Genomic DNA, 19,151 nt, shown 5'->3' with positions numbered 1-19,151 from the left:
CCTTATCTTGTGCACATGTAAACTCAGTGACTGACACTGAGGGTCCGAGGTTAGCCAGCATCACAGACAGGCACCAGCTTTGTAAAACTCTGCAGGGCATAGCCTTTTTTCAGAAGTGAATTCACTGGTCGGCATCATTAGTGCAACTTAGCTATTTGTTGGTATCTATCAGTCTTATCTACCCTTTCCAAAGTTGTATCTCACTTGGAAATGTCAATACATATACATCAAGCAGTCCAGGTTCTAATTTGGCAGTGAGTACAGCATTGTTGAGCATCATGAGTAAATAATTTGGTAAAGAATTTTACCAACTTCCTTTTAGAATTTTGCTCTGTAGTATAGATTTACTAGCACTGTACTAGTCCATCAGCATTTTCCTGTGTTCGCCATTTTTGAGTTAGGCTCACATTTCTATTTTCTCTTTTAAGTTACTTTTTAAAATGTCCTATACCCTTTGCCTTTTGTTAGAAATCTGGAATTCAAAGGGTGGCTTTTATACTATGCCTAGATTTATTCTGCCCACCCCCCCTTTTTTTCTGGCTGCACCATGTGGCATGCGGGATCTTAGCTCCCTGACCAGGGATCGAACCCATGCCCCCTGCAGTGGAAGCGTGGAGTCCTAACCACTGGACCACCAGGGAAGTCCGTATTTTGCTCCCTTTAATACTCTGCAGATGATAGGCTATCCATATAAGTCAGTATTGGAGAGCACACTCGTTTGAGTTTTGAAAATCTGCATGGGATTCATTAGTCCGTAACCTTGGGTAGGCTGTTTTCACTTTGCAGAATGCAGGGGCTCAGTTGTGTGGTCTCTGGGCCTCCCCTGGAATGGGGCCCATTGGTGTGCTTCCAGCATTCTCTAACTCGGACACATCGTGGCCCTTGAGGGTAAGAGAACTAAGTAGGACTTACCGTGCTTTTTCATTAAAATACGGTTTTCCCACACAAGGGCACATGGTTGTGCATGCAGGTAGCAGCGGGACGGTGGCTGACCCATACTTGGGATAACCTAGAGACAGTATGAGGAAATCCCAAGATTGGATCTCTGTGATTCTGGAAATTGGCTTGAAGATCCCTGGAGAGGTTTTCAGGCTCTTTCTGTTGCTGCCCAGTTGTTGTGCAGTTATACCTACTCTCTTCCTTTATTCTCCAGTGTCAGTGTTTGCTGTTTTCCAGAAATCTCCTCACAGAAACTCATCTTTTATTTTTCCCTCCCTCTGCTTTTCTACTGAGGTTTTAATGCTAGATGTTTGGGAACCTGAATTCTCATTTCCAGACACAATTCCTTTTTCTTTTTAAGTATCAGAGTTGACATAATGCTGGTTGTTTTAAAAATTACAAGTTTTGCATCCATGTAACTGATAATACTCCAAATAACACCTTTTACAAACAAACCTAAAAGGCAACATAGTCGTCTTCATGGCTACCCACTTAAGAGTGAAAAGGAAATGATGGCTTTTTTTTCCTTGTCTTAATTCTTTTCAGGTTTTGAATGAAGAATGTGATCAGAACTGGTACAAGGCAGAGCTCAATGGGAAAGACGGCTTCATCCCCAAGAATTACATAGAAATGAAACCACATCCGTAAGTTGGGCTCTGCTGACCCTCCAGGGTCAGACCCATCTGCTTGTTCAAATGATGTTTTTAAAATTGAGATCATTGGGATGGATGTCATACTTTTTATTCTGTCTTCTCAGGGAATTAACAAAGCATGTTGATTTTTCCATGTTAGTAAGAGTATATAATGAGAGCATAATAGTCAATAATAGTGTATGTTTTAGATAACTGTCAGTGATCTTCAAATGATAAAACAGCAGTTACGCAGGTCCATAATTTTTTCTCTGTGAAACCCTTTGTGCCAGATGTGTTTCATAATTCTGCATTTTTTGAGTTTTAGAAAGGGTATTTATCACGTGGTTTTGTATTGACATGTTTGATATTCCTGTGGGACCATATCTTAATAATCTTGGTATCACCAGAGCACAATACTTGGCATATAATTGGTTCTCAGTAAATGTACACTATAATCACTGCCCTACCCCTCCATTTTAGTGTTCCCACTTCAGAGAAAACAAAGTGCTCTCCTACTCTAGGCTGCTGAGAGCAGTGAGAAAAAAAAATTTTTTTTTTAATTCCAGAACCGTTTATTGTTGATATATGACATGGTGGGATCCTGGGAGCCCTTACAGACCACTTTCCTCCCACCCTTACCCACCACCTCTTTTATTGTCTCTGCTCCTCCCTCAAAAGCAGTCATTTTCTTGTGAGTATGTCAGGGAGAACTGAAGCATTTAATGCTCAGACTAGAATGCCACTGAAACACGAAGAAACGGTAGATCCTCTGTATCTACTTGTTTTAACACAAAATGGTAAATAAGACTTTCAGATGACTGCCCCACCTCGAGTAGCAGCCCATTTGTCCCCTCTCCCCCATTGTCACTGTTCTGATGTGTCCCTGTCATTTCTCTTCCCCCAAGTACTGGAGCAAAGATCTTAACCACATCTTATCTTACACAGCTTTTACGTCATCTTACAAAGAACTGAATGCCGTAGAGCTCAAAAGGGCCTTGACAACGGTCTAGTTCATTCCTCTTTATGCTGCAAATTAGGAAAGCTTCCAGTATTTTTATTTCAAAACTACTAATTTATTAATTAATAAACTAATATAGTTCTCATTTTTTAATATTTTAATTTTATTGGTGTGTAGTTGATTTACAATATTGTGTTCAGTTCTTTTCTCATATAGGTTATCACAGAATATTGAGTAGAGTTCCCTTGTTGGTTATCTTATATATGGCTGTGTGTGTATGTTTATCCCAAGCTTCTGATTTATGAATAGAGTTCTCATTTTAAAAGACTCACAGTGTAGAAAACTATAGAGCAGTGTGAGTTTCTCCCCATACATGTACCCCTTTTACAGGTAACCACCACTAGCAACTAAACATGAGCCAAATGCTACCTTTTGAACTGAATCTGTTCTAAAATGATTTGCCTCTATGAAACAAAACAGATGATTCAGGAGCTTCACCCTAAAACTGTCTGTTGGATTCATGTTTTGGTCGCTGAACTCTTGCACAGTTCTCACTATGTGCAGAGACCGTGCTCGGTGCTGGGAAGTTAGGTTCTGTAGTTAAGTTATGGTATAATAAAACGTCCGTGTAGTTAATGGGAAGTTCTTTGAGAGAGCACATCCAGGAAGCCTGGAGAGAGATTGGGTTACCCTGCAGTTTGGTAATAGGAAGATACCTATGCAGAAGTTTCTATAATGAAGAATCTGTGAGGTCCTCAAGGAAACTTCTTATATTTCAAGAAGAACCAGGCACCTTATAATGGCTCACTAAATGTTTCATTGAATGATTTAAAAGGAGAAAACCAGTCTGTGAAGTATATTTTTCTAGTTTTTGTTTGAAACTTGTACTATCGTGTATCTTTGTAACTGTGTGAGTTTGATCTCTCCCCTTCTCCCCTAAAAAAGATATTAGATTCCTTGAAGAATTTATGTCTTCTGCTCTCACACTCCCTTGTAACTTGTGCCTTGCCTCTGCACACAGTAGCTCAGTAAGTAGTTTTGAATTGATACTCAGATGCAAATTCTTGCACAAAGGCTGGGACCAATTTGTTCATGATAATAAAAGCCAGAAGTATTAAGTCTTCAGAGGCATACGTGGAAAAGATTTGTGGCCCCTGGTCAGTGGATTGATAATGTCCCTTATTTGAGGTCCCTGTGATGTTAGATTGGCTGTTATTAACACACAGCCATGCCCAGGTTACTAAAATGTAGGCACAAGCAGTGATATCCAAGAAACTACAAAAGATGAGCATGAGATTATTATAGATTCCTGGGAATTGTACTAAGCACAGTTTTGCATTCTTGTGGCCACTTAGTGTCCATATTTGCTTTGGGGGCTGTGTGGGCTTTTCGTGGACAGCATCATGGAATACACCCCATGGGGAGAAGCAGTTGGATAGTGGTTACTGGGAGTCACATAGTGCATCCTACCTCGGTCCACACAAGCCAAAAATTGGTGCACATCTATTCCTACAATCCGCCCTCAAAAATAGATCAAGGATTGGCTAAACCTTTTCTGTAAAGGGCCAGATAATAAATATTTTAAGCCTTGTGGGCCATGTGCAGTCTCTGTCATGTCACATATACTTCTTCGGTTGAATTTTTTAAAACAATCCTTTAAAATTTTTTTAAATAGTCTTAGATTGTGGGTCACAGCAAAACTGGAAAGATTTAGGCTGAGGGCCATAGTCCGCTGACTTCAGCATTAGATCCAGTGATAACAAAATCAACTTAAGTTCCTTTTCATTTTTCCTTTTTTTTTGGCGGGGGAGGCTACATTGTGTCTTCGTTGCTGCGGGCGGGCTTCTCATTGCAGTGGCTTCTCTTGTTGTGGAGCATGGGCTCTAGGCAAGTGGGCTTCAGTAGCATTTGGGCTCAGTAGATGCAGTGCATGGGCTCGGTAGTTGCGGTGCATGGGCTCAGTAGTTGGGCGCTCGGGCTCAGTAGTTGTGGCACACGGGCTTAGTTGCTCTGCAGCATGTGGGATCTTCCCAGACAAGGGATCGAACCTGTGTCCCTTGCATTGGCAGGCGGATTCTTAACCTCTGTGCCACCAGGGAAGTCTGCTTTTCATTTTCATATTTCCAGGCTGAAGGGGAATTCAGCAGAACATCAGACTGTAATTTTTATATTAAATAAAATGCCTGTGGCTCTAAATCCTTGTTTTTCTTCAGATTGTTTCAGGTGACGTCGGCACTTCAAATCTGACTGTTGGGAACATAGGAAAGGCCACCTTCCTTGGATAGTTGTAGTTACTGACCTGATGGATGGATTAGCTTTTTAGGAAGAGTCACTCTCATGCCTGTTCCTCTCTCCCCACTGTAAAGAACTTTGGAATAATAATTGATCAGGAAGCGTCCAGGCCCCATGGTGGTGTTCTTCACAGACTCTAGCTGGAACACAGGCAGTGTTCATCCATCCAAGCTCTGCAAAAGGAAACCATATTGCCAGAAAAGACCATCACCCTGTACCTGTGCAGTGGTGGGCCTCACAGGCCTGTTTCACATTAACAGGGCTGCTGTGTGACTGGATGTCCATAAGTACAGGGTCAGTGTTGGTTTCATAGCTATGGGAGGGTACAGAGTACCAGGCCCCTCCTTCCATCTCCCCAGCCTCCCTTACTTCCCTTTTTTAGTTTTTGTTAGGGAGCAAGAGGGAAGTTTAAAATGGGGTATGGGGCTTCCCTGGTAGCGCAGTGGTTGAGAGTCCGCCTGCCGGGAAGATCCCACATGCCGGGGAGCGGCTGGGCCCGTGAGCCATGGCCGCTGAGCCTGCGCGTCCAGAGCCTGTGCTCCGCAACGGGAGAGGCCGCAACAGTGAGAGGCCCGCGTACCGCAAAAAAAATAAAAAATAAAAATAATGGAGTATGACCTAATATAGCATTTGAGCTAACAAATTAAACACAGACTACGAAATGATTGTTGGCATTAGTGTTGCAACATGAGTTGTATATACTGGGGGTGGATCCAAATATGTGCTTTTCACATTAAATGCATATGGATGGGTGCCTATGGGATGTAATAAAGGCTTGAATTGGAAATAAGCTGCCTCCTCCCATTAGCTTTCTCCCTTGCTAATTGTATTGTAGTATAAACCCATCTTTTAAAAAATTGTAAGAAGTTTGACCATAGCCATGTAGTCACACGTAAATATCACCATTAAAAGAAGTTAAAGTTATAACAGTATAAAATGCTAAGGAAGTGTAGGATGGTGGTATTAAATGTTATAACTGAGAGTGATAGCTGTTCCTCATAGTGTCGTATCCCTTATGTTGTGGGACATCCTCTTTTTCTAGAGGGAGGAAGCGGGGGAGGGAGTGTGTGTGTGTTTAGTGAAAATGGGAGCAGGTACAAAAGAAGTATTTAATAAAATGGTCTCCAACTAATTTTCCATTTTTCAATCTGGGTGCTTATAACGGGTGTTTTTTATGAAGTAAATCTTTGTAAAAATTCCAGTTAGAGTACTTTGCTTCACCACAGGTTTTGTTTTTTTTTTCCAAGTTGAAAATAAAAATGAGTTAATTTTAAGCTGAGAGGAAGAAAATACTGCCACCATATCTATATATTTGTGCACCATAAGGGAAGGTCCACAAACATACACATCTAACTGCCAACAGTTGCTGCCTCTGGGGAGTTTGAGGGAAGAGTCTTGCTTATTTTTACTTCACGTACATCTAAGCTATTTTAATTTATTTTCATTACTTATACCTTAAAAAAGGAAAGCAGAAAGGAAAATGCCTGCCTGCTGGAAGATTTGGGGGGGTCTAGGAGGAAAGAATGTGACTGTTGGGGAACTTCTCGCCACCTCTCGGCCAAATGGCTACTGAGTGCACGGGCACTGCAATGTGAATGAAAACAAAGTGCTTACGTGATCTCAACACTGTGAGCTGTCCTTTCCTAGTGGGAGATAGTTCTGTTGTGTTACTACATGATTTCTCCTGTGTGGCCTTACTTCCAGGCCCTGGAAGACTTACCCTCAAGTTCTTTGTAGGTGCAGGAAGATAGGTTGTACCAGCTCCTCAGCGGCTTGGCATTACTTCACTTCAAATGAGAAAGATACAAGGCTGCGGATTTTAGGAATGTTTAAAGGTTACTAATGGCAACTTCTGAATGTATCCTTCCTAGAAGCTCCCATCCTTCTGTTTGAATTTTAGTATAGTGTATTGTTTCAGAGACATCTTGCAGTTGCTTATAAGTAAGATAGATATATGTTAGATTTATAACTTTAACAGACTCCTTGTATCTTTGTTATTCTAGTTTGCATATTTAATGCATATTAGTTACCATGTATGGAGTCTGATGAAGCAGGTAGGTCTTTATTAGTTACAAGTGGCATCGTTGCTTTTTTTAAAATAATAACACAGTAACGACAAGTTGCAAAGAGAACCTTGTTTTCACAGTCATCTATCCTAATTAGTTGTGACTTTCCTGTGAGAAGTGAGGTGCCTGTGACTTGAAGCTGTTTCAGAGATTTCTCCTCCTCTTCCTCCTGGTCAGCCCCAGCCCCTGCTGCTCCTACCCTTATCCATGAATTCACCCACTTTTTCTTGTGACCAAGGTCAGTTAGCATTGGGAGCAGAAGAATCTGTAAGTTACTCCAAATAAAGTGAATTTTGCAACTAGCTGCCCCTGCACAGAGTAACGCATGGCATTCCTAATGGTTCCTGAAAACCAGACTCTGAGCGGTGACAGCAGAGAGTGGCCTTGAGAGGAGTGCCAACCACAGCTACGAGCAGAGGCTGCTCCCTCACAGCCTGAACCTCTTCCCTTTGTGCTGTTACAAGAAGTGGCCCTGTCCAGCTTCTGGGCCTTCCAGCTTTCCTACCCCTGTTTCTCTTCATCCCACTGTAGCAAGGCTGCTGCCTTATCAAGTGGCTGCAGGAAGGGCCTGTCTCACCTTAGATGGTTCATCATGTGCTCAAATCGATAGGCCTGGGCTTTCTCTGCTGCCTTGCTCATGAGTCAGTGGGGGGCCCAGTGAGCTTGGGCCCAGGAGGCCCATTTTTAAGTGTCTTCCTGTATAGAAAGTGGCCCACGATTGTGTCTTTTGAGTCACTGGGGAATGGAGGAGATGGTTGAAGGGAGATGGTCCCCCTCTCAAGGCGTGATGGGGCATGTGGAGACAGGAGGGTAGAGAGGGAGGCCCTTCCTTCAGCGAGGAGTGTTCTGTTACTCATATTTCGGAGGCTGGATATCCCGTTTCTTTGTGGGGAAGCAGATGTTGACTGGCTTGCCTTCCTTCCTTAGGTGGTTTTTTGGCAAAATCCCCAGAGCCAAGGCAGAAGAAATGCTTAGCAAACAGCGGCACGATGGGGCCTTTCTTATCCGAGAGAGCGAGAGTGCTCCTGGGGATTTCTCCCTCTCTGTCAAGTAAGTATTTACTACTTGGATTGCCTGGAATCCTGTCTTCAGATGATGGAAATTGTGAAGCCAGAGGCCAGGTGTCTGGGTACACACACCAAAGGTGGCAAACTGGGAGAGGTTGAGCCTAAACAGTATTTTATAAATCAGAAAAATTTACATTAAAATCCTAATTTCTGGCTCCTCTTAAAAATGACCTCTAGCAGCACTGGATTTAGATTCCCATGTGAAAACTGTCTTTAGTTGCTGAGCAGCAGCTGAGCTTCAGAGAGCAAATACTTGCCAGTTTTCCCCAATCCCCACCACTCTGCAGTGCTCTCTACACACACGGCTCTTCCCTCATCCGGGCACCCCTGCCCTCTGTGGGATTCCTGCAGCTCTGTAACAGCAACTGATCACCAGGTCAGCTGCCTTGTGCACCTTGACTAGGTGTCTCTCTGAAATCTACCAGTGTCGTACTAGGCCTCACACTGACTTAAAAGGTGACCACAGGGGTTTGGGGGTTTTTGCTTTCCCCAGTGGTAAATTTAAATGTGGAAGGGAGCTGGTATGCAGGGAGTGGGGAAGGCAGGGAGTTATACCTCCTTGGTATAGAGAATATAAATTGGAACTTTGAGGATCCTAAGCTAATCACTTCCCATCTGTGACGTAAGGATTTTGAATCAAATTGTCATTTTTCCATATGTGTTTTGACTCTGTCCATTTCTAGTTAATATATTATCACAGGAAACCCTCCCCTAGGAATCTTAGAAATCACGTCATCGTTTATGTGACAAAGAGGTGACTAGATTAAAAGCTCAGATCACTTTAGTATACATGGAAAATGAAGGCTGTAAAACAGTTTATTTGCCATTTACAAATGATGTAAAGATTTTTCAGTTTCAAAAATCAGCTCAGTGTCTTGTTTCATTTTAGGACCAAATGTGCAGTTAAAGTGTGGGTTTCTTTAATATAGATTTAAATATAAAATTTTTGTGTTTCTTTTCTCAGTGAAGATGTGGGAGGTGGTTTCAGGTGACATTTGCAGTATCTTTCATATACGTTTCCAGTATAGTTAGGTTTTAGTCCCAACATGAAAAAAATCAAACTGGATCTAATAGTTTTTTTCCTCTTTTAACAATGGCTTTTTTTTTTTTGAAACTTTCTTTTTTAGAGCAGGTTTAGGTTCACAGCAAAATTGAGTGGAAGGTATAGAGTTCCCGTGCACCCCTTACTCCCATATGCTTAGAAACAGTGGCTTTTTGATGTGCTTGATTAAACACCTGCATATGAGGACCTGGTGGGCTGAGAGCACCTTGAGGTGGAAGAGTCCTTATGCTTCTCATTAACTTGTGTTTCCGCCTCTGTTTTCCTTAACGTTTTATACTGACCTGAGTATAAATCGAACAGTGGAGGACAAGGAGTACAAGCAGTTAATCCTTGAATGATGGCCAAAAACCCCATGGCAGTTCGGGTTCGGTTGTCTGATGACCATGCGCTGGCTGTCGGGAACCTCCCAGACCCTTCCGTTTTATCAAATAGAACCTTTAAAGTGTTCATGTATTTATTGCTTTAGAAATAAAATTTGAAACAGGTGTCATAACCACCTCTAACAACACAAGCACCTGCACCAAGGAGGTTCAAGAGTGTGCAGTCTTGAGTTTCAAGGCATTGAGTCTAATGGAAAAACTGCAGTAGTTAACAGCTCACCGTTAGGGACCCTGTACCCCTTTCAGAAGCCACCTGCATTGCACTGTGGGAGTGGGCTCCCACGGGCCCAGAAGTGCCATTTCAGTATGTCCTTCTTCCTCATAAAGCTTTCTTCCTCGTCCACCGTTTTTCCCATGAAATAGTGCTGTTTCTAAGCACTTCGCACTTGTACTCAGTGGCTTCCTTAAAGCTCAGTGCTGCCACCTGCTGGGTTGGTTTTAAGAAGTATTTACGCTTTAATACCAGCGATGGGAGGAGAGACTCTTAGTCGTTGTTTCAACAGATCTTCATAGAGCGTCTTCTGAGGGCTGGGCGCTGGTGTGGACCTCAAGGACTCGGCAGAGAGTGGGACAGGCAGGGCCTTGTTTGAGCTGATGTTCTAGGCAGACAGCACGACGATGGTGGGCCATTCCCACTCAGCCAGGCTCATGCTGTTTTTCTGGGCCATTGTAAAGAGAGCATTTGCCTTTTTACCAGGTGGTAGAGAAGCCTTTTATGGGGGGTGGCCTTTTATTTATTGTCCCAGCATGTTCTTTGCTTTTGAGATCTTTTCCCCTTAAGTAGAGCTAAAATCCCTGAGTAGAAAACATGACTTTAAACTCTTCCCAGTTACAGGAAAATTGTTGGAAGTTGTCCAGTCCCTCCTTTCCTCACCTTATTTCCTATCTTATCTTTTGTAGTCTTCAAATGTCACACAAGATTTCAGTTCTGTTTTTCATTTGGCACAGTGCAGGGCACATAGAGGTATTATATAGGTTAGGACTTTTTTTTTTTTTTTTTTTTTGCGTTATGCGGGCCTCTCACTGCTGTGGCCTCTCCCGCTGTGGAGCACAGGCTCCGCGGCCGTGGCTCACGGGCCCAGCCGCTCCGCGGCATGTGGGATCCTCCTGGCCTAGGGCACGAACCCGCGTCCCCTGCATCGACAGGCGGACTCCCAACCACTGCGCCACCAGGGAAGCCCAGGACATTTCTTTTTATTTACAAATGTTTTCAGAATTAGACAGACTGACAGGGTTTCCCTGTCTGGCGAGGATTCTTCCTGTTGTCACTGGTAATTGTCATCCTAATGGAGGGTCTCAGGGTGCTCTCCAGCCAGGAAGTCAAGTTGTGCTACAGTCCTGGGCACCCAGCCTGTGAGGGGCATGGCCAGCACACAAGTTCTCCAGGACACCTCCTTGGTGGGCAGGTGGCCCCTGGGTAGCTGGGACAGAGCCCTCTGGCCTGTTCTCACGTGTATCCTCTACCCCTCCCCAGGTTTGGAAATGATGTACAGCACTTCAAGGTGCTCCGAGATGGGGCTGGAAAGTATTTCCTCTGGGTGGTCAAGTTCAATTCTTTGAATGAGCTGGTAGATTATCACAGATCTACATCCGTCTCCAGAAACCAGCAGATATTTCTCCGGGACATAGAGCAGGTGCCACAGGTAAGCCTCGTAAGAGACATTGGGATCATTCTTAGCAATAAAGAATAGCTCTTTAGGCAAGCAGGTGTTTTTTTAAAAGGTTCCTTTTGGACCTTCTGTGTTCATTATTAAGTCATGTTAAAGATTTGACGTTTGAAACAAAAAATAGTTTTGTCTTTTCCAGAGGCTGCTTCTCTGAAGCATTGTGTTGCTAGTTACCTTGTGTCTCTTGGAAGAAGGTCTTTAACACACCCTCAAATACTCTGCCTGGAAGTAAACTTTGAGGAAAATCGTACTGTAAGGGAGTGAAGTCCACACTCATTCTTAAAATCCTTCTCACATGTAATGGTTATTACCACCTTATTTTATTCAAGCTTTTACCCTTCTCACTGCGTAAAACCTTAAGGATTTTCTAAGTGATAAAGCGATAGGAACTAAACCATTTTCACATCTGGGATTGTAAACAAAACCCCACTGGCTTTTTCCGAAGTTCTTTCCTCTTGAAGCAGTACCTGCTGCTCTTTGCTTGATGCTGGGGTGCAACCCGCCTCCACGGTGGGGACACCCAAGTGGTTTTGAGCACTGGTGAAGACTGCACGACACCCACCTCGGGTAAACTGTAAGAATTGGTGGGGCGGGGAGGAGAAGTGAGGGGTTATTTCAGGAAATGTGAAAAGGCTGGCACACATCAGTTTCCCCATCACCGGTCCGCTTACGAGGGGCTGGCCACGATCAGGGATGCAATGTGTGTTTTCTCCCTGCCCCTCTTCTGCAGCAACCGACGTACGTCCAAGCCCTCTTTGACTTTGATCCCCAAGAGGATGGAGAGCTGGGATTCCGTCGGGGAGACTTTATCCACGTCATGGATAACTCAGACCCCAACTGGTGGAAAGGGGCTTGCCACGGGCAGACCGGCATGTTTCCACGCAATTACGTCACCCCCGTGAACCGGAACGTCTAAGAGTCAAGAGATTATTTAAAGAAAGCGAAAAATTTTAAACACGTACAAAAGAATTAAACCCATCAGCTGCCTCTATCAGCAGCCTGTGAGGGAGCTCAGAATACCCAGCTGGGTCACCTGGTGACCCTCTCACTTTGGTTGGAACTCTGGGGGGTGGGAGGGGGAGTTGGATATAACAATGCCAAAACTTACCTATAAATTAAGAAAAGAGTTTTTATTACAAATTTTCACCACTGCTCCTATTCCTCCTCCTTTGTCCTTTTTTTCATCCTGTTTCCTCTTCTGTCCATCAGTGCATGACATTTAATGCCACATATAGTCCTAGCTGATGCCAATAATAAAAGAAAAGAAACCACGTGGGCTGATATTTTCTCTATGCAAAATGTCTGTTTTAGTCGGGACGACAGAAAGAACAGCCGCTTCTGTGTCCTGCGTTACATGCACACACACAGGAGCGGGCCGGGAGCGGGCGGCCCTTGCCCTTTAGCTTCTGCCGGAGGAGGGAGGGCAAGTGGGAACCTGCCTGCCAGCCCCCAGTCCCCACCAGAATGTTGTGTCAGAGTTGGATGGGCGTGGGGGTGAGTGTGCCCCTCAGGGCTTCCTGCGAGCCAGGCCCCAAACCTGTGTCTCTTCCACATTGGTTTCCCTTTCCGATGGTGTTCCTGAGCATGTTGTTTTTCTTAGTGCCTTCTGCCTTATTTCAAGGGTTGCTTATGAGTGGTGGTTTTTATTTGTTTTGTTTTAAAAATAAGTTAAAGACAGCCAATTTGTTTCCTACTCTGTAAATATTTTTTTCCCTCGGGGGGAGGGGAGGACAGGGTAGGGAAGAGGAGACAAGTGAGATGAGGGTGTGGGCGTCCTGCCTGTGCACAGCCAGAGTCTTTAAGGTTCAACTTTAATATTTATAGCCCCTGGAGGTTAAGGGAGCCGGAGCCCCAGGGCACAGTGGGACCGGGTTACAGCCCTCCCCGCATCTGACTGGAGCTGGCTGAAAGGGGGGCCAGGGTCCTTGACCTTGCGGTCTCAGGTGTTGTCTGTGCCCTCTGTAGCCCCAGACACCCCCAGACACCAGTCTCTGGAGCCAGCAAGTTTCAAATGCAGGAAGGTTTAAATTGTATCAGGTTCTACCGTGTTCCTACACTGGGGTGGGGTGTGCGGGCAGGATGAGCGTTTTCCCTTCATTTTTCTTGCTCTGAAATCTAGGGGTATCTGTTCAGGGCTTTCACCTTTTGTGTCCCCCACCTGAGCTGCCCAGGTGAGCTTCAGGCCGCATTCAGGAAGCAGCCGGGTGGTTTTTCATGTCTCCATTCACAGCGGGCTGTGTTCATAGCTGCTCCACCCGACCCCCTGAAAAGGAAGTGTATCTGTGACGCAGTGACTGTTGGAAGGAAGATTGGAACGATAGGAAGGCTGAGTCCATTGCAAAGCTCTTTCTGTCCGTCTCCTGTTGGCTTCTTCTCCCTTGCGGTAACACGCCTGTGATCATCTTCTCCCCACCCTTCCCACAACAAAAACGGGGCCACTGGGAGTTGGTGGTGGCCTTTGGCTTCTGAAGTGGTTGGTCGGCGTCTCCCCTGGACTCTGGTTATGGAGCCGGACTCGGCCTGGAGTGGCCTGGGGCCCAGGAGGCGCTGCCCTCCCAGACACAGCGTCTGCCTCTCATCACCCCTGTCCACTAGCTTCTCCTCTCCTTGCTGATGATATGAGGAATCTCTGGCATTCTGCACCTGGACCATTTGATTGTTTTATTTTGGAATTGGTGTATATCATGAAGCCTTGCAGAACTAAGTTTTGTGTGTATATATTTAAAAGAAAATCAGTGTTTAAATAAAAAGACCTGTGTACTTAATCCTTTAACTCTGCGGGTAGCATTTGGTAGGTAGTGATTAACTGTGAATAATAAACATACAATGAATTCTTCACTCTGTATCTTTTCTTTTTTTCCCCTCGCCTTAAGGTAAAAACCTAAAGATTCTGTCAGGGAATCAGGACACTTGTGTCCTTATTTCCAACTCCCCTCACTCCTTGGGGACCATGGGGGTCTCACTGGGCCTCTGGAAGAGTGATGCCCACATCACTGTTGATCAGAATCCCTGCAAGCATGTTCCCAGTGCAGAGTCCCACACGCCAGACCCCACCCTCAGATTGCGTGGAGGGCACCAGCAGCGCCCGGTGTTTCTGACAGAAGCCACAGGCCGCAGTTCGAAAACTGGTGTAGTCTCAGTGCCTCGTAAGGACTAAGCACGGCTGGCTTGGTTCTTGTCCCCTCCTCCCACCTAAATAAATAAAGGACAGAAGGACAGAATAAGCCATGTTGAAGGAGTCTCAGTGTCCCAACTTGTTACAGCAAACTCATTGGCCCAGCGGGCTGCCTCGGGGTGACACTGGGCCTGTCACCACCCATAGAGCTGGCTACAGGAGGTCAAATAAGACTCGTTTAGAGAGAGAACAGGAAAGAAACCAAAGCCAAGGAATTTCCACTTACGTTCTTGATCCTGTTCTTACACAGAGCCCCAGCACGCTTCCTCGCTTGTGGCTGCCCTGCTTGGATGAGAGAGTCTCCACTTCTCCCCTTCTCTGCAGTGACCGCAAGACAGAACTTGACCCAGCGCTGCCCTGCTGGAGGCCACTGGGCTCAGGGTCCACCCAGGCTGACCGAGCAGAAGCCAGCAGAAGTTTCCAGAAGGGGCCATTGAAGTGAAAACTTCAGGCAGTGACTGTCAGCCTCCTTGAGGCTTTTTGCCCTGTTTTGACTCATGGCCTTGGAATAGCTTCAGAATTAATGGGAAAATGGCTGCTTTTGCACCACCAGTTTGGTCACAAGTTTCTTGGTGTCTGTGTCCCCCTCCGGCCCTGGGTCTGTCATTTCTGGCGGGGGAAGGCGTCTGGGTGGGAGCGCCTTTGGGGAGACTGCACCGTGGGATGTAGTGGGCCGGCTCGGCTGCCTGTGACGACTGAAAGCTCTGGTGGGTGAGTGGCCTGCGGCCTGCTCCCTGAGCTCCTCCCAGAGCAGCCCTCCAACCTTCTTCACACTGGTGACCTGGGAGATGGCAACAGAAGCTCGTCTTCAAGGATGATTGTGGAGGGGCGGTGGTGACAGCTCCTCCCCAGCGCTCTGAGTCAGTCTGCCGCGCTGGAGCTGCTGAGGTGACACATGGAAGGAGAAAGGGGATGGGCACAGTGGTCTGCCTTTCCTCAACACTTGTCCCCTTGACCTGCTTACAGTAGGTGACCTTCAAGTCAGAACGTCTGGCTTTTCCAAAGTGCCTGGATAACTAGGAACGGTGAGCGAGGAATTGTATTTACGCGTGCGGGATATAACTCCTAAGACACTGGATTCACATGTTATGCAAATTCTCCAGGTCGGATCTGAGAGGCATAGAAAAATAGATGTAATCTGTTTTTCACAGGAGAGCAAGGAGAGGTTGTGTACTCACAGAATGTGTGTTCCTTTGGACACTTCTTACACTGGGGCTCAGGGGTTATAGGCACCTCCCTCCAACCAAGTCCCGAGGCAGGGGCCAGATGAAGCAGGCCCATGTAGCCACAGAAGGAGCTGGAAGTGGGCAACCCTGGAAGGGCTGGGATTTTTTTGTTTTTGTTTTCAAGGATAGCTGTACTGAGATACAATTTACTATCCTAAAGCCACCCATTTATCTATCTATTTGGCCACAGCATGCAGCGTGTGGGATCTTAGTTCCCAGACCAGGAATCGAACCTGTGTCCCCTGAGGTGGAAGCTCGGAGTCCTAACCACAGGACCGCCAGGGAAGTCCCACAAGTCACCCATTTAAAGCAGACCATTCAGCGGTGTTTAATATTCACAGGTTATGCGATCAGTTTTAGAACTTTTTCATGGAAAAAGTGGAAACCATGTATCCATTATCAGTTACTTGCCATCTTCCTCCAGCCCCTCCCAGCGCTTGGCCGCCACCAGTCTACTTTCTGTCTCTGTGGATTTGCCTATCAGAATATGCAGTCCAGAACTGTTTGCATAAACGAGATCATAAAATACGTGGCCTTTTGTGGCGGGCTTCTTTTACTCAGCATCGTGTTTCCAAGGCTCATCCATGGGGTGACACGTACCAGAACGTCATTCCTTCTTACAGCCGAATAGCACTCCCTGGTATGGAGACACCCTGTCGTTTTTATCCGTTTGTACAGTGATGAGCATTGGGGTTGTTTCCACTCTTTGGCTGCCGTAAACGATGCTGCTGCAGACATTCACGTGCAAGGTTTTGTGAGGACACACCCTGGAGGGTTTGAAGCAGAGGAGCAGACACAGTCCTGTTTGGCTAGAAGAGTGGAGAAGGGGGGCCACGGAAGAGACCGCCTGGTGAGCAGTTGTCCTGCCGAGCGAGGTGGGTGGCAGGGGGAGCGAAGAGAAGCTGGTTGATCTGAGTCATATGTAGGAGGACCGGTTGGCAAGACATGGGGGTCAAGGAAAAGGAGGGGTAGAGATGACCCTCGGATCCTTCTTGAGCAGCAGGGGCCCTGAGGTTGCTGTCGACTGAGACAGGGAGCCCTGGAGGAGGGCGAGCTGGCGTGCGGTGGGGAGGGAGGGTGGACCAGTTGCCTTTGGTGTCTGTGGCAAATGTCTGGAGCAGCAGAACGTGGTCACCTGGAGCTCAGGAGACAAGACTGAGCAAGGGATCAGGGTTGTGGGTGTGGAAGTCGTCCTGAAGCCCTCACCCTGGGTGAGCCCTCACCCGCTCTCCTCAAAAGAGGGAAGAGGGCAGAATTCGGGGCTGGGCCCTGGGGACTGGACGAGGAAGCAGCAAAGGAGACGAGGAAGAGGCCAGAGAGGCAGGGGGCAAACCAGGGCTGCACAGCGCGGGGGCAGCTGGGCGTCCAGGAAACGGCCCCTGTGGCCATACTCCCCCAGGCCCCTCGACCTCCACCCTGCTCTTTTCCTGCAGGTCCCGATTGTACCCAGACTGCCTAGCACGCCTTCCCTCTTCTTCTGAGAGACCTTCCTCCGCTGCCAGGTTGTTGAGAGGACAAAGTGCATACTCCTGGCCCGTAGGTATGCTGCAAGGTCAGAGACAGTGAGCTTGGAGTCACGAGACCCAGGGCTTTATTCCAGGCTGCGTGGCCTTGGGCAGGGCCCTTAACCTCTGCTCCCTTCATTCATCTGTTTTCAAACAAGCCCATGTTGGGACTTACCTGGTGGCGCAGTGGTTAAGAATCCTCCTGCCAATGCAGGGGACACGGGTTTGAGCCCTGGTCCAGGAAGATCCCACATGCCGTGGAGCAACTAAGCCCGTGTGCCACAACCACTGAGCCTGCGCTCTAGAGCCCACGAGCCACAACTACTGAGCCTGTGAGCCCCAACTACTGAAGCCCGCATGCCTAGAGCCCGTGCTCTGCAACAAGAGAAGCCACCGCAATGAGAAGCCTGCACACCGCAACAAAGAGTAGCCCCCGCTCTCCGTAACTAGAGAAAAGCCCGCGTGCAGTAATGAAGACCCAACGCAGCCAAAAATAAATTAATTAATTAATTTAAAAAAAGCCCATGTCACCAGGTTGGCCTGAGGATCCAGCGGGATTGCATCTGTAGATGTCTTACAAACTTTCATGTGATGGGACCGGTACTGATTATGATTTTGGCGTTCAAGGCCTTTCACAGTCTGAGCCTGGTCCAGTCCTCCAACTCTTTGGCCTCCAACCCTTCTGAGGGTCCCTGGCTTTCACCAGCATCCACCGTTCTCTCTGATCTGAGGCCAATCTGCTCAATTTCCTGACCTGCTCCCCGTGAACGCTGTCTCCCCGTGAACGCTGTCTGTTTGGAGAACAGTCTCCAAACTCCGAACACAGGACCACTCCTTGACCCGTCCTGTGAGCCCACCCTCCTGCCTCCATCAAGCCCGGTGCCCTGCTTCCATGACCCGCTTGCCGGTGGTGGTCAATCTTATCTGCAGCCGGGAGCAGTGGAGCCACGGTGAGGACTCCAGACTCTGGGGTGGCCTTGGACGGGTCGCTTTGAGAGTTAGTAACCAGGTCGGTAACCTTAAACAAGTTAGCTTTCTAAGCCTCCGGTCAAGAAACTGAGGTCAATAAACCATCTGAGGATTGCACAGGATAATGTGGGTTAATCAGTGCTAGCTCCCACACCTGGTAATTTATTCGGAGTCCAGCCTACTCCTGGTCAGCCCTGTGCCCACCCGTGACTCTTGTTGAGGGCAAGGGAATTCATCCAATATTTTCATTTTTTTTAAATTTAAATCTTTGATCCGTTTGAAGGCTGTCCTGGTGATCAGTGAGAGCTTGGATCCATCTCTCTTTGTTTCCAGATGGCTGCCCAGTTGCTCAGATAGTATTTCTTAAAAGATCCATTGTCAGGGACTTCCCTGGAGGTCCAACCGTTAAGACTCAGCGCCTCCACTGCAGTGGGCGTGGGTTCTATCCCTGTTCGGGAAATCCCGCATGCCACGCATGTGGTACAGCCAAACAAAAACAAATTATCCATTGTCAGCTCTTAGATCTGAGAGGATGCATTTTGTACACTGAGTTTCGGTATGGTGGGGTCCTGTTTCTCCACTTTACGTCCATGGGCCCGTGCTAGGCACGCGGGGGTGGTTCCTGAGACTTCACAGCAGCTTAGGACATCTGATGAGGCTGTACCTCCCCCATCGCTCTCCCTTCTCGACTCGTCCTGGCTCTTCTTGCTTGTTTATGTTTTCAACGTAAACTTTAGAATCAGCTTGTCTAGTTCAAGAAAAAAAAATGCCTCTGAGTGTTTTTATTTGGATCATGTTAGATTTATAAACTACCTTCAGAAGAATTGGCATTTTTTAAAATTTATTTATTTATAAATTTCGGTTGCGTTGGGTCTTTGTTGCTGCACGCAGGCTTTCTCTAGTTGCAGCGAGCGGGGGCTACTCTTCATTGTGGTGCGCGGGCTTCTCACTGCAGTGGCTTCTCTTGTTGTGGAGCACGGGCTCTAGGCATGCGGCCTTCAGTAGTTGTGGCACGTGGGCTCAGTTGTTGTGGCTCGCAGGCCCTAGAACGCAGGCTCAGTAGTTGTGGACTTTGTGCATGTCGGTGGGAATATAAATTGGTGCAGCTGCTGTGGGAAATAGTACGTAGGTTCCTCAAGAAATTAAAAATAGCCTTCCTGGCGGTGACATTCAGCTGGCCAGTCAGGGTGATGGACTTTCTGTCCTAGAACC

General features: G+C 46.8%; 1 protein-coding gene across 1 annotated transcript in view; it reads left to right on the top strand.

Moving 5' to 3' along the window:
- GRB2 (growth factor receptor bound protein 2) overlaps positions 1-13,902 on the top strand; it is a 70,114-nt gene extending 56,212 nt beyond the window's left edge. The window contains exons 3-6 of the mRNA XM_082861043.1: positions 1,486-1,583; positions 7,815-7,937; positions 10,872-11,040; positions 11,795-13,902. Of these exons, the coding sequence (XP_082717169.1) occupies positions 1,486-1,583; positions 7,815-7,937; positions 10,872-11,040; positions 11,795-11,980 (576 nt within the window). The 3' untranslated portion in view covers positions 11,981-13,902. The remainder of the gene's footprint in view (positions 1-1,485; positions 1,584-7,814; positions 7,938-10,871; positions 11,041-11,794) is intronic.
- Positions 13,903-19,151: the final 5,249 nt, after the last annotated feature.

The sequence above is a fragment of the Leucopleurus acutus genome (assembly GCF_964270905.1).
Source record: "Leucopleurus acutus genome assembly, chromosome: 19".
Taxonomy (NCBI): domain Eukaryota; kingdom Metazoa; phylum Chordata; class Mammalia; order Artiodactyla; family Delphinidae; genus Leucopleurus; species Leucopleurus acutus.
Note: the sequence above shows the minus strand (reverse complement) of the source record. Positions and strands in the feature narration are given on the sequence as shown.